Below are 14,264 nucleotides of genomic sequence, written 5' to 3'. Positions count from 1 at the left end.
GCAGGGCCCCGCGTACTTGTGCCATCTTCTACTGCTTTCCCGGGCCATAGCAGAGAGCTGGATTGGAAGAGGAGCAGCCAGGACTCGAACCGGCACCCAAATGGGATGCCGGCATTGCAGGCGGTGGCTTCACCTGCTACACCACAGAGCCGGTACCTTAATTTAATTTTAAAGATTTGTTTATTTATTTGAAAGTCAGAATTACACAGAGAGAGGAGAGGCATAGAGAGAGAGGTCTTCCATCTGCTGATTCACTCCCAAAATGGCAGCAATGGCCAGAGATGCACCGATCTGAAGCCAGGAGCCAGGAGCTTCCTCTGAGTCTTCCATGTGGGTACAGGGTCCCAAGGACTTGGGCCATCTTCTACTGCTTTCCAAGGCCATAGCAGAGAGCTGGATTTGGTGTGGAGCAGCTGGGACTCGAACTGACATGCATATGGGATGCCAGCACTTCAGGCACCCACTACACCACAGTGCCGGAGCCTTAATTTAATTTTAAGTCTCATTTATCCAGAGGTAAATGTCCTATAAGTATTTCCCTAATTTTGGACATACAGGTTTTTCCCAACTGTTTTACAAAACACTACAAATGGTGTAGCTTTAATATCTTTGGGTATGTTTCTTGATGTTGATGCTTCTTTTTAAGATTTATTTATTTGTTTATTTGAAAGGCAGAATTATAGAGAGGGGGAGACACAGAGAGAAAAAGAGATCTTCCATCTGCTGGTGCACTCCTAAATGGGCTGCAGTATATGGGGCTGGACTAAGCTAAAGACAGGAGCATTAAACTTCATCTGGGTCTCCCACATGAATGGAGGGGGTCCAATACTTGGGCCATCTTTCATTGTGTTCCAGGTGCATTATTAGCAGGAAGCTGGATTGGAATTGGAGCAGCCAGATTTTGAACCTGAACCGGCACTCCGATTTGGGTCAAACCAGCACTGCAGGCGGCAGCTTAACCCCTTGCATGGTGCCAGTCCTTGATACTGATACTTCTAGTCCTTTAAAATAGATTCTCAAAAGTAAAGATATCTAAATCCAAAGAAGTAGATATACTACTTTAACAGATCTTATCATGTCCTTTTACAAGTTTTGACAGTTTTGGGTGTATCCCTGTGAATGGATTTCTAATTTTGTTACTTCAAAACAGTCCTACCAAGATTGAAAATTCTGGTACCCTATGATCTGTTGGCATCCCTAGAGAAGATGACAAGTATATTCCTTGCCAAGAACTTAATTAATAACTGTTCAAGTTCTGAGCACAAAAATAAAAACAAACAATATGTCTTTACTGATTGGGAAATAAGTTAACATTTTTCAGTTAAGAAACAAAATTCAGGGCCAGCGTTTGTAGCTCAACAGGTAAAGCTGCAACCTGCAACACCAGCATCTCATATGGGCGTTGGTTTGAGTCCCAGCTGTGCACTTCTAATCCAGCTCCCTGCTAATGTGCCTAAGGAAAACAGCAGAAGATGGCCCACATGGGAGACCAGAAAGAAGCTGCTGGCCCTGTTCTGGCTGTTGCAGCCATTTGGGGAGTGAATCAGTGGATGGAAGATTTCTCTCTCTCTCTCTTGTCTCTCCCCACCTCTCTCTGTAACTCTGAATTTCAAATAAATGAAATAAATATTTTTTTAAAATAACCAAAATCTGCACAAGACAGCTAGGATGGTAACAAAAATCCCTTGTAATCCTTCAAAATACAAAACACAAGCAAGTAACAACAAACCACCAAGAGCTACAGGGAGAAATGGTATCAGCGTCTGTGTAGGAGGAGCCAGAGAGAACAGCCTCAGAGAGTTAAAATTCCCAAAGTAACCAGTAGACATTCATTGGATCTATTCCCAGGAATGAAAATTTAAGCAGTTCTAGAACAAAGAATACAAAGGAAAAGGAGAGTCCAAGTTAAAGTAGGAGGTCAACAGAGATATGGTCAAATCTCAGAAAGTAGGTGGCATATCATTTTAACTTCTAATAACACAAGATGGCACTGTGGAGCTATAAAATTAGAGGCAATACTGGTTGGACTTTTTTTTTTTTAAGATTTATTTTATCATTTATTTTAAAGGCAGAGTTAGAGAGAGGCAGAGGCAGAGAGAGAGAAAAGTCTTCCATCTGCTGGTTCACTCCCTAAATGGCCACAAAGGCCAGAGATGTTCCAATCCGAAGCCAGGAGCCAGAAGCTTCTTCCAGGTCTCCCATGCAGGTACAGGGGCCCAAGGGCTTGGAACATCCACTACTGTTTTCCCAGGCCATAGCAAAGAGCTGGATCAGAAATGAAGCAGCTGGGACTCTAACCAGAATCCATATGGGATATTGGTGCTGCAGGCCAAGACTTTAATCTGCGCTGTCCCATGGACATCCTCTATCTGAAGTGTTTGGGGCCAAAAGTATATTTGGAGTTGTTTATTTTTAATTTTAGAATATTTGCACATATATCATGGAATATCTTGGGGATGAGACCCAAGCCTGAACATGAAATTTATTTATAGATTTTTAAAAATATATATTACTTATTTATTTGGAAGGCAGTTACGGAGACAAAGGGAGACAGAGAGATCTTCCATCTGCTGGCTAATTCCTCAAATGGCCACACTGGCTGGGGCTGGTCTACACCAAAACCAGAAGCCTGGAACTCCATCCAGGTCTGACAAAAAACTTGAACCAGCACTCATATGGAATGCTGTTTTTGCAGCAGTGGCTTAACCACAATGCTGGCTGCTCTTAAGCACCTTTTTTTTTTTTTTTAATTTACTTGAAAGACAAAATTAAACTGAGAGAGAGAGAGAGAGAGAGAGAGACTTTTCCAGCTGCTGGTTCATTCTCCTGGAGCAGCCAGGACTCAAACCAGCACCCACATGGGATGACAGTACTAAAGGAGGCAGGTTTACTGGCTATGCCACAGTGCCAGCCCCTAGATATTCTTGACAATAATACTTTATGCCAGAATAAAATTAATACATTTAAAATAATCCACGGGAAATATGAGCCCAGTCTACTCAATTTTCAAATCCAAAGGAAGTACGGAAATTAGCAACTACATACCAAGGTTAGAGATTATAACTGAGCCCTTACTCGTAAATCTGTGAAAATTATCTTGGACAACAATAATGACTGAAGTAACATTGACAAAAAGACAGATGGTAAGCATTTAATATATGAGGAAACTTCAAAATGATCATGGAAAAATGGAATTTAAAGTAAATTTATTTTGGTGCAAAAACTTTTCTTCATGATATATGGAAAATTCCTATTATGAAAAAACTATGCATGAATTCCAAAATTGGTTTTGGATCAAATTTGTGGGGAGCAACTCGGACTAGACTGTTACTGGAATTAAGACTTATTCTATGCATCTGCTCTCCCACAATATGGCGCTGGGAGAGAAGAAAGAGGCTTCTACACAGCTGCCTCCAGTTCAGCCAATAAACTGTAGGACTTGCTCCTGATTGGAGAGCAGCGTACTCGGCGTGTGGGCAGCCGAGTTAGGATTGGCGGAGGAGGACTATAAAGGAGGAGAGAGACGGCATGCACCAGGAACATCTAAGGGGAACACCTGTGCAGCTCCCGAGAGAGCCGGCCGGCGGTGTGCCGCTCCCCTGCGGAAGTGGGGAATGTGGCCAGGGGGAACTGCCCTTCCACGGAGGTGGAAGGGATAGTAGCCAACCCGGGAAGAACCAGCAGCCAACCCGGGAAGGACCAGCAGCCAACCCGGGAAGGGCCGAGCAGACGAAAGAACAGCACAGGGTCCTGTGTCGTTCCTCCACGAAGACGGGGAGCGACATAATGGTGCCGTGACTCGGATATGAAGCCTAGGCAGGGTTCTGTGTCGTTCCCCCATGAAGACAGGTAGCAACATAATGGTGCCGTGACTCAGATAGGAAACCTAGGAGGGAAGAAACGGGAAGAAATGGGAAAATACCAGAGAGACTAGCAAAGAGCCTAGGGGAAAGCCGGACGAAAAAGGTGCCAGAAGAAGCTATTGAAAGCCTAGGCATAGACTCGGATACGGACTGTGGGAAAGAAGTTAGGATTTAAAGTGAAAGCAAGAAGAAACTTAGACTCAGATACGGACTGCAGGTTGAAAGTGAAAGTGAAACCTATAAGAAACTTAGACTTGGATACGGACTGTGGGGAGAGGCCAGGAGAAATGAAGGAGGAATATTGTTGGAAGAAAACTTAGGGAAACATACCGGGTAGAGAAAAATGTTAGGGAGGATGAAGCCGCGAGTGCAGGCCGAGGCAGAGACTTAAGCCAGCTTGGAATTCTTCAAGTCAGCCCGGGGAGCAAAAGGCAAAGATCTGGAACCAGAGGCAGAGACGTGGGCCGCCAGGTTGGAATTCGCCAGGTTAGTCCGGGGAACTTGGACTGAATGCCGGTGGTGGCGGAAACATTCGCGGAAGCCGCCGCGTGCAGAGAGAGCACGGGGCGTGAATAGATAGGGAACACGGGGCTGGCGCGAGGCCGTGGTTCAGACGCGAAGGGGTGTGGAGACCGCGGAGTGTGCGCGCAAAGCCGAGCCGCGCAGAGCCGGGAGCCCGCCGGCGGGGCGAGGTGCCGAGAAGCAGCCTCGGGGCGAGCGCCGCCGGGAAGCCGCAGGGATAAGAGAAACAGAAGTTTAGAAGTAAAATGAGAGAAATAGGAATGTTGGCAGACAGAAGTAAAATGGGAGAAATAGGAATGCCCGGAGATAGAGAAATAGAGAAATAGAAAGGCCTCCCCACAATGCTGCAATGAGAAGGCTTGGATTCGGTCTGCCTGATTAGTGAGGCGATGAGCACCTGCAGGCGGCTAGCAGCTTGTGCGCCGCAGGTCACCGAAGACAGGCACGTTATCAACACCAATAAGTCACCCCACAACATGGCAATGAGAGAGCTTGGATTCGGTCTGCCTGATTAGGGCGGTAAGCACCAACAGGTGGCTCGACCAGAGTATGAGCTGCAGGTCACCGAAGATAGGCACGAATCAACACCAATAAGCCTCCCCACAATATGGCGCTGAGAAGGCTTGGATTCGGTTTGCCTGATAGGTTTTGTAAGCACCTGCAGGCAGTTCTAGCAGAGTAGAGCATGCGCTGCAGGGCACCGAACACAGGCATGCATCAGTGCCTAGAAACCTCCTCACAACATGGCGAAGAGAGGACCCGGATTCGGTTTGCCTGATTGATAGGACTTGTAAGAACCTGTGGCAACTCTAGCAAGTAGAGCAGAGTGTGTGCCGCGGGACACCGAAGACAGGCGTGTATCAACGCCAAAAAGTAAAAAGAAAGGGGGATCTGTGGGGAGCAATTCGGACTAGACTGTTACTGGAATTAAGACTTATTCTATGCATCTGCTCTCCCACAATATGGCGCTGGGAGAGAAGAAAGAGGCTTCTACACAGCTGCCTCCAGTTCAGCCAATAAACTGTAGGACTTGCTCCTGATTGGAGAGCAGCGTACTCGGCGTGTGGGCAGCCGAGTTAGGATTGGCGGAGGAGGACTATAAAGGAGGAGAGAGACGGCATGCACCAGGAACATCTAAGGGGAACACCTGTGCAGCTCCCGAGAGAGCCGGCCGGCGGTGTGCCGCTCCCCTGCGGAAGTGGGGAATGTGGCCAGGGGGAACTGCCCTTCCACGGAGGTGGAAGGGATAGTAGCCAACCCGGGAAGAACCAGCAGCCAACCCGGGAAGGACCAGCAGCCAACCCGGGAAGGGCCGAGCAGACGAAAGAACAGCACAGGGTCCTGTGTCGTTCCTCCATGAAGACGGGGAGCGACAAAATTAAACTCATAATTTTACTTCTATTTTTTCCATTAACTTTTTGAAGCACCTGTATATACTTACATATAGTATCAAAAGTATATGGGGGCGGGGAGCCAGCCATGTGGTACAAGTGGTTAACGCCCTGGCCTGAAGCACTGGCATCCCGTATGGGTATGGGTTCGAGACCCGGCTGCTCCACTTCCCATCCAGATCTCTGCTGTGGCCTGGGAAAGCAGTAGAAGATGGCCCAAGTCCTTGGGCCCCTGCACCCACATGGGAGACCCAGAAAAAGCTCCTGGCCCTTGGCTTCAGATCAGCGCATCTCCGTCTGTTGTGGCCATCTAGGGAGTGAACCAATGGATGGAAGACCTCTCTCTCTCTCTCTCTCTCTCTGCCTCTCCTCTCTGTGTAACTAACTTTCAAATAAATTTACTTTCAAATAAATAAATAAATCTTTAAAAATACATTCTAGAGACTCAGATTAATTTTAAAAATGCATATCAGGACATAAATAATGCATTTGGGATATTAAGTAATAGTATGCCCTGGCGTGATTCCATCCTGCGTGGCTGTTCTTTGCAGCAGAGGGCATCTAATTTCTGCTTCTCTCCCACCTAAGTTCATCCCTTTGCCTCATGGAAGATTCTATGGACATGGACATGAGCCCCCGAGGCCCTAGAACTATGTTTTCGGTTTTGAACTAAAGGCTGACAAACAGCGTCACTTTTAAGTGGACAATGAGCACCAGTTATCTTTAAGGACAGCCAGTTTAGGAGCTGGTGCAAAGGATGAACTGCGCATTGTTGAAGCAGAGGCAATGAATTATGAAGGCAGTCCAATTAAAGTAACACTGGCAACATTGAAAATGTCTGTACAGCCAACAGTTTCCCTTGGGGGCTCTGAAATAACACCACCTGCGGTATTAAGGTTGAAGTGTGGTTCAGTGCCTGTGCATATTAGTGGATAGCACTTAGTAGGGGTGGAGGAAGATGCAGTCAGAAGACAAAGAGGAGGAAGATGTGAAGCTATTAAGTATATCTGGAAAACGATCTGCCCCTGGAGGGGATAGCAAGGTACCACAGAAAAAAGCAAAGCTTGCTGCTGCTGAAGATGATGAAGATGACGATGATGATGATGATAAAGATGATGATGATGATAAAGATGATGATGAGAATGAGGAAACAGAAGAAAAAACTCCAGTGAAGAAATCTATATGAGATACCCCAGCCAAAAATGCACAAAAATCAAACCAGAATGGGAAAGACTCAAAACCATCAACACCAAAATCAAAAGATCAAGGATCCTTCAAAAAACAGGAAAAAACTTTAAAAAATTTTTTTGACAGGCAGAGTGGACAGTGAGAGAGAGAGATAGAGAGAAAGGTCTTCCTTTGCCGTTGGTTCACCCTCCAATGGGCGGCACACCGCGCTGATCTGAAGGCAGGAGCCAGGTGCTTCTCCTGGTCTCCCATGGGGTGCAAGGCCCAAGCACTGGGCCATCCTCCACTGCACTCCCTGGCCACAGCAGAGAGCTGGCCTGGAAGAGGGGCAACCGGGACAGAATCCGGCGCCCCGACCTGGACTGGAACCTGGTATGCTGGCACCGCAAGGCGGAGGATTAGCCTAGTGAGCCGTGGCGCCGGCCAAGAAAAAAAACTCTTAAAACACCAAAAGGAACTAGGTCTGAAGAAGACAGTAAAGCAAAAATGCTAGCAAGTATAGAAAAAGGTGGTTCTCTTCCCAAAGTGGAAGCCAAATTCATCAATTATATGAAGAATTGCTTCTGGATGACTTGACCAGGAGGCTATTCAAGATCTTTAGCAGTAGAGGAAGTCTCTCTAAGAAAACCGTTTAAACAGTTTGTTAAAATTTTCTGTCTTATTTCATTTCTGTAACAGTTGATATCTGGCTGTCCTTTTTATAATGCAGAGTGAGAACTTTCCCTACCATGTTTGATAAATGTTGTCCAGGTCCCATTGCCAAGAATGTGTTGTCCAAAATGCCTGTTTAGTTTTTAAAGATGGAACTCCACCGTTTGCTTGGTTTTAAGTAGGTATGGAATGTTATGATAGGACACAGTAGTAGCAGTGGTCAGACGTGGAAATGGTGGGAAGACAAATATACATGTGAAATAAACTCAGTATTTTAATAAAGTAGAAAAAAAGTAATAGTATACAGAGATTATACTCCCTAACAAAATAGATACAACACAGTATTTAAAGGAGAATGGAGACTTTCAGAGATGCAGGTTTTTGGAATTGTGGTTAAAACATTTCTTTAGGGATACCCTCAGCCTATAGCAGAGTGACTGCTATGAGTATCAGCTTTTCTGCTTCTAATCTAGCTAATTTGCACACCTGGAAGCAGCGTTACTTGAAAGTCTAGTCCTTGTCTTACAGTGCCGAATCAGAATCAGGGTAAAGTTATTAGGCTAAAGCAACAATAAAATTTAATCAACTGATGGACAAGGAGGGTAGCAGACTAGCGTCCTCAAAAAGCTACGGTCCTGCTCAGTGAGGGCAGTCTTGGGCTTTTAAGAAGTGTAAAAGCGGGGCCGGCGCTGTGGCATAGCTGATAAAGTCACTGCCTGCAGTGCTGGCATTCTATATGGGCGCCTGTTCAAGTCCCGGCTGCTCCACTTCCCATTCAGCTTTCTGCTATGGCCTGGGAAAGCAGTGAAAGATGGCCCAAGTCCTTGGGCCCCTGCACCTGCATGGGAGACCCGGAAGAAGCACCTGTCTCCTTGCTTCGGATCGAGCCCAGCTCCAGCTGTTGTGGCCATTTGGGGAGTGAACCAGCAGATGAAAAGTCTCTCTATCTCTGCCTCTTTCAGTAACTCTCCTTTCAAATAAGTAAATAAATAAATCTTAAAAAAAAAAAGTGCAAAGGGAGATTGGTTTGCTAAAGATGTGAATACTACAAGTCAGGAGCAGACAGGTGCAGAAAGCAGCTGCAGGTCTGATAACAGGGAATTTTATCAATCTTAGAGGTCAAGGTATTTTCTTGAGAAACTTCCTTGATGGCTTGATGAGGGCTTCATGAAGAGGACACAACAGAATATTCTTCACCTCTAAGCAGCTGACAAAAATATTATTTGGCTTGGATCTGGAAGAGGTGAAGTATTGTGTTAAGAGATTTCAGTGTTTCATTAACCAGAATGAAGCCCATACCTCCTTTATATGCTGTTACAATAAATTCAATCATATGGTATTGTTGGCTTAAGACAGCTGGACTAGTTTGCAACTTAAACTGGCTTTCCCAAGGCCAGATTCTGAAACTCAAAACAAGCATTATTTATCTGTTGAACAGAATAGACACTCTGGTTAGTCACAAGCTCAGAAGCTAGCTTTTGTTTATCAGAGTATGAAAAGGAAAGAGAGTTGTATTTGGTACAGTTACAGCAGCAAGTACCGGATTCCCTGCCACCCACATAGGACACCTAAATTGAGATCTGGGCTCCTGCTTCAGCCTAGCCTCTCCCTGGCTGCTTTGGGAATTTGGAGAGTAAATCAGTACCTGTTTCTTTTTCTACCTTTCAAATAGAATGAAAATAAATAAATAAAATACATCTAAATGGTTCTCACTAGCTATAGTAGGCTGACTTATGGGCATCAAAGATAGCAGGTCCTAATTTCTGGGATCTGCAAATGTTCCTTTACACAGCAAAGATCTGTGAATGTTAAGTAAAGGATTTTGAGTTAGGGAGAGTATGGGATAATCAGGTTGGGCCCTAACTGAAATCACATTATAAGACAGATGCCAGACAGATTTGACACACGGGGGAGGCTAAAACAATGTGACCATGGAGGTAAGCACTGGAATTATGTGGCTTCAAGCCAAGATACGTAGTAGACACCAGAAGCTGGAAGAGGTGAGGAACAGATTCTCCATTAGAGCCTCTCAAGGGAGTGTGCCCATGTCAACCCCTTGATCTCAGTCCAATAAAAATTGATTTTGGACTTCTGGCCTCTAGAGCGTGAAGGAGTAAACGTCTATGGCCTCACAGTTTCTTAGGGCCAGACGTCAAGGTGTAGCTTTGCTGGTCCTGTGCTTCAGGGTGTCACAGAGCTTGAGGAAGGTGTTGCCACCTGGAGGCTAACTGGGGATTAAGCCACTTGCAGCCTCATTAACAGGTTGAGAATTCTTTTCCTTGAGGTTCTGTGTCAAGGCCCCAGGCATTTTTTGGCTGGGAATAGTATTACCACCAAATTCCACTTCTATTTTCACCTTTCTCTTTTTTGTATTCTTTCAAAAGGACACTTTCACTGAATTTAGGGCCCACCATAATTCTGGATGAATTCATCTCAACATCCTTAGTTATATCAGCAAAGACTCTTTTTCCAAAAAAGGATCATTTTCACAGTTTCTGGGTTGATAATCTTTTGAGGAGGGTACCATTCAACCCTCTATAAGTAGTGTATATTAGGCGCGCATGAGGGGCCAGCACTGTGGCATAGCGGGTAAAGCTGCCGCCTACAGTGCCAGCATCTTGTATGGGCACCAGTTTGAGTCCTGGCTGCTCCACTTCTGATCCAGCTCTCTGCTGTGGCCTGGGAAAGCAGTAGAAGATGGCCCAAGTCCTTGTGGCCCTGCACCCACGTAGGAAATCCGGAAGAAGCTCCTGGCTCGTGGCTTCAAATTGACCCAGCTCTGGCTGTTGTGGCCATTTGGGGAGTGAATCAGCAGATCTTTCATGATCTCTTTTTTCTGCCTCTCCCTCTATCTCTGTAATTCTGCCTTTGAAACTAAAAAAAAGTTTTTTAAAAAAGTGAGCTATCTTTGTGTTCTGTTCTCTTAAGCAGGCCCTGATGCTCTCTACCATGTTGGCATGCATTAAGACAGATGTGATCCCTGGATCTTGGACTTGCCAACTCCAGAAAAATATGAGCCAAATAAACTTCTAAAAATTTTTTTGGTTAAAATTTTTTTTTCATTTTAAATGTATGATGAGAGAGAGAGATTTTCCATCCAGTGGGTCACTCCCCAAATGCGTGCAACAACTAAGGCTGAGCTAGGCCAAAGCTAGGAGCTGGGAATTCATTCTGAGTCTCCCATGTGGCTGGCAGGAAGCAAGTATAGAACAGAGACTTAAATCCAGGTTAATCCAATATGGGATATAAGTGTTCAATGAAGACTCATAACTGCTGCATCAAATGCCCACCACAAAATAAACTTCTATAATTTATAATTTACCAACTGTGTATTTTGTTACAATGGAATAAGGCACTCCCTGAAATAATGATGTTAATGAATTCTTAATCTTTGAAGAGTACCCGATAAGCCTTCAGAAAATGCATGACATGTAGCTTTGGCTTTGTGTTTGACAAACTTTACATTTTCTCTATGGGGTCTTTATTAAACTCACTGTGCCTCTGGCTTCGTACTTACACATGCTAATGGAAAATGTTTCGTTATAATGTACAGCCGTCAAGAAATATTGCCATTAATTTTTATTCACTTATTTCCAAGTAGTAATTACTTTTTAAAATGTCGGCAATATTGAGAATTTCCATAAAATAAAGATACCACTCTATAATACACGTCTTAAACAATATTCTCATTCATCAAACATGAACTCACATTTCTTAGATGGCTTACGTCTAATTCTCATTTAATAAACATGCGACCTTGTCATATCCCAGAGAAAGGGGCAAAAAGGGGATCAACGTGTTTTTTAAAAACGTCGCTGTATGTGAATTTCTAGGCCCCTCGGTATTTCACCAACTTCGCAAGTCAACACCACCAGCTGCAATTCCACTAACAACCGCCAGGGCGAGACCAAAGAGGCATCACTTTTATCTTTAGGCGTTATCTTGCCAAGCTACAGCACCTCGACGTCCCCTGAAGACGTAGGTGTAGACAAGGCACAAAACGGAAGACCCTCGTGGACGTGGCCCTGGGTCCACCTCCCTCGGGCGCCGTCCGTCCTGGCCCGGCTCCCGGGGGAGTGCGGGGTCCGCACAGGGTGGGCGAAGCGATGGAGCGGGCCTTGAGGTGGAGCCTTCATCAGCCCTTTTGGACCAGATGTTGGAGAGGCCGAGGGAGGTCGGGAGGCCAGCGCCCGGTGGGGAGAGAAGACGGCAGCGATGAGGGCGCCCCCGGGGCAGGCCTGGGTCCCTGGAGCCGGGGGAGAACCCGGCTCCGCAGCTCCCTCCATCTTGATTGAAGGAGGCGGGGAGAGGGTCTTGGTCTCCCCACCGTCGCGCCCCCTCCCCACCGCAGCGAGGCCGTTCTCTCGGCCGAATGGCAGAACCTAGCGCGGGCCGCCAGGGGGCCAAGTTTCTGGCCCCACGGGGTTAGGTTTTGAAAGGGTCCTAAGGTCCCACAGCAATTCGGACAAAATGGAGGACGTCCTCTCCAGCTACAGCCATGACAGGAGGTGGGGGACTCTTTCCCCCACGGGAGCGAGGCGAGAGTGGAGTGCGCCCATGGCTCTTAGGGCACCCAGGAGACCCCTTAACCCGGGGCCCAGGCCGCGCCCTTGGCCTCGCCCCTCACGGGGGGCTCGAGACTGGACAGAGAGAACGTTTGGGAATCGAGGCCGCGTACGTCCTCGGACAGGGTCTGTGGGAGCCGCATTTGCGGCCTGAGCGCCCAAGTCGGCGAGTGCCGGCGTCGCCACCTCAGCCCCCCTTTTCTGTCCTGGTCCCGGAGTCCCCCAGTCCCCTAGAAGCTGAACCACGGGCAACGCAGCAGATCGCAGAAGTCGGTCCGGCCGCCTCGTGGGTGGGTGCGGGGGCACGAGCGGAGGACTCCGGCTGACGGGGGGCGGGGACAGCAGGACCGGAGGTGTGGCCCAGGCCTGAGGGACAGGCTTTCGGACCACCCCTTTAAGGGGAGGGGGTGGTTCTGAAGGAAGGCAGCCCCAGCCAATGGAGGTGCCCAGGACGCCTTGGCCCGCCTCCCCGGATAGCCAATGAGTGTGCGGGAGACGAAGTTTTCGCCCGCAGAGCTCGGTTGCTGTTTCTCCCACCTCCTCCTCACCAGCGCTAAAGCCGGGACTGAGCTGAGGAGAGTTGTGGGTGTCGGCAGAGGAAAGGGGAGGTTCGTTTTGCGGAGCCGCAGCCGGAACCCGGTAAGGCTTCTCCTTGATGTCTTCCCTGTGCAGAGCCGTCGAGAGTAAGAGGTGGCTGGGAGCAGCTGAGGAGGCGGCGGGAACGCGTGAGGGAAACCTTCGGAGGCTCCCACCCACCCGGGCTGAATACCCCGCGGCGGCCTTCTTCGTCGCGTCGAGGCCGCGCTCCCGTCGCGGGCGGTCGGGCGGGTGGGTTGGGTTGAGGCGGACGTGGGCGCGGGGGTCGCCGGGCGGTCCCGGGGTGTTTTCCTTTTTCTCCGGCGGAGGTGGGGGTGGGGGTGCCGGTCGCCAGTGGGGCTCGCGGGGTTGCGCGCCCACTCTGTGGTTCCGAGCCGAGGTTCCTAAGTGTTTTCGGGGCAAGGGCTGCCACCTCTGCCCTGCCGGGTTCCCTCGGCTCATTTCTTCCCCGGCACATTGTTTCTCCTCACTTCTTACGTGGGCGAGTTTCTAATGGCGGACTTGGAGCCCTTCGCCCACTGCTGGGGAGACAGATCTGGAGCCCAGGGCTACTGCTGGGGCGAACACGGGACCAGCGGCGCCGTGACCCTTAGGCTTCCTTCCCTTTGGTGTCCGGGGGCCGTGGATGATGCTGGGTGCGCGACTTGGAGAAGGAAAGGGCAACCTTTGCCCTTCCCCCTCCCTGCTCAGGTTCAGCTCACCCCCAGCCCCCATCCTGTAGTTGAAATAAAAAGATTCGGCTTTGTCTCTGCGTAACAGTTCCTATTTTATTTTAATTTTTAACCTTGGTTTTTCCCCAGTATTGGCGTGGGGGGAGGACAGCAGAGCTCGGAGACTCCTTGACCTCTTCTTATCCTTTTGCCTTCTCCCTCTGGCGTGGAGGAGTCGGTGCTGCGTCCAGGTTGGCTGTAACTAAATCGTTTTTCATCTCGTGCTCTAGAACCAGGAATCTCCTTCAGACCAACCTGGTGAAACCTTGGCAGAAATCAGAACGAAAATATCTCCGTTGTGGGTGATTGTACTCTGCTTTTCTGTGTAGTGCACTTTTTCAGTGCAGTAGTAGGGTGTTGTGGCTGTGGGATTTGCCTTTCCAGTATCTTGAAGAGTAATGACTTGAGGGCCTCTGTCCCCAGAACCAAGTCAAAGTAATTCCTAGGAAGTCACTGGGAAAGGGTGCTGGCAAGACTTCACATTAGCTCCATTTTAAATGCTTTGTATATAACTATTTTTATTCCCAGAGGATAATTCCTCCCCCCTTCCTGGATTAAAAACTTGGTAGGTAATATATTTAAAGGTTGAGGAAGAGAGGGCTTTTTTTTTTAAGTGTTTGTCTTTCTTTCGAGGAAGATTTGTTTATGTAATCTGAAAGTCCCTTAACAAGCCTCACCTCCAGGAACACATCTAGTTTGTCACAGTATTCTTTTTTTTTTTTTAAAGATTTATTTATTTACTTGAAAGTCAGTGTTACACTGAGAGAGAGAGCACGC

The 14,264-nt window shown here is 47.7% G+C and overlaps 1 protein-coding gene and 1 pseudogene across 7 annotated transcripts in view; both read left to right on the top strand.

Moving 5' to 3' along the window:
• The first annotated feature begins 6,380 nt into the window (after positions 1-6,380).
• Positions 6,381-7,586, top strand: LOC100358161 (nucleophosmin-like; annotated as a pseudogene).
• A 5,001-nt stretch (positions 7,587-12,587) lies between these two features.
• ZMYM5 (zinc finger MYM-type containing 5) overlaps positions 12,588-14,264 on the top strand; it is a 43,320-nt gene continuing 41,643 nt past the window's right edge. The window contains exons 1-2 of one of the 7 annotated variants that reach the window (XM_008259940.5): positions 12,588-12,819; positions 13,718-13,789. In XM_008259940.5, coding sequence (XP_008258162.4) covers positions 12,661-12,819; positions 13,718-13,789 — 231 coding nt within the window. In that variant the 5' untranslated portion in view covers positions 12,588-12,660. Of the gene's footprint in view, positions 12,820-13,577; positions 13,790-14,264 lie in introns of all 7 variants that reach the window. The other 6 variants (XR_011378894.2, XM_070049107.2, XM_070049104.2 and 3 more) reach the window with 6 other exon arrangements.

The sequence above is a fragment of the Oryctolagus cuniculus genome, chromosome 9, assembly GCF_051225735.1.
Source record: "Oryctolagus cuniculus isolate XC-2025 breed Fujian yellow rabbit chromosome 9, ASM5122573v1, whole genome shotgun sequence".
Taxonomy (NCBI): domain Eukaryota; kingdom Metazoa; phylum Chordata; class Mammalia; order Lagomorpha; family Leporidae; genus Oryctolagus; species Oryctolagus cuniculus.
This window is presented reverse-complemented; position numbering and strand designations above follow the sequence as displayed.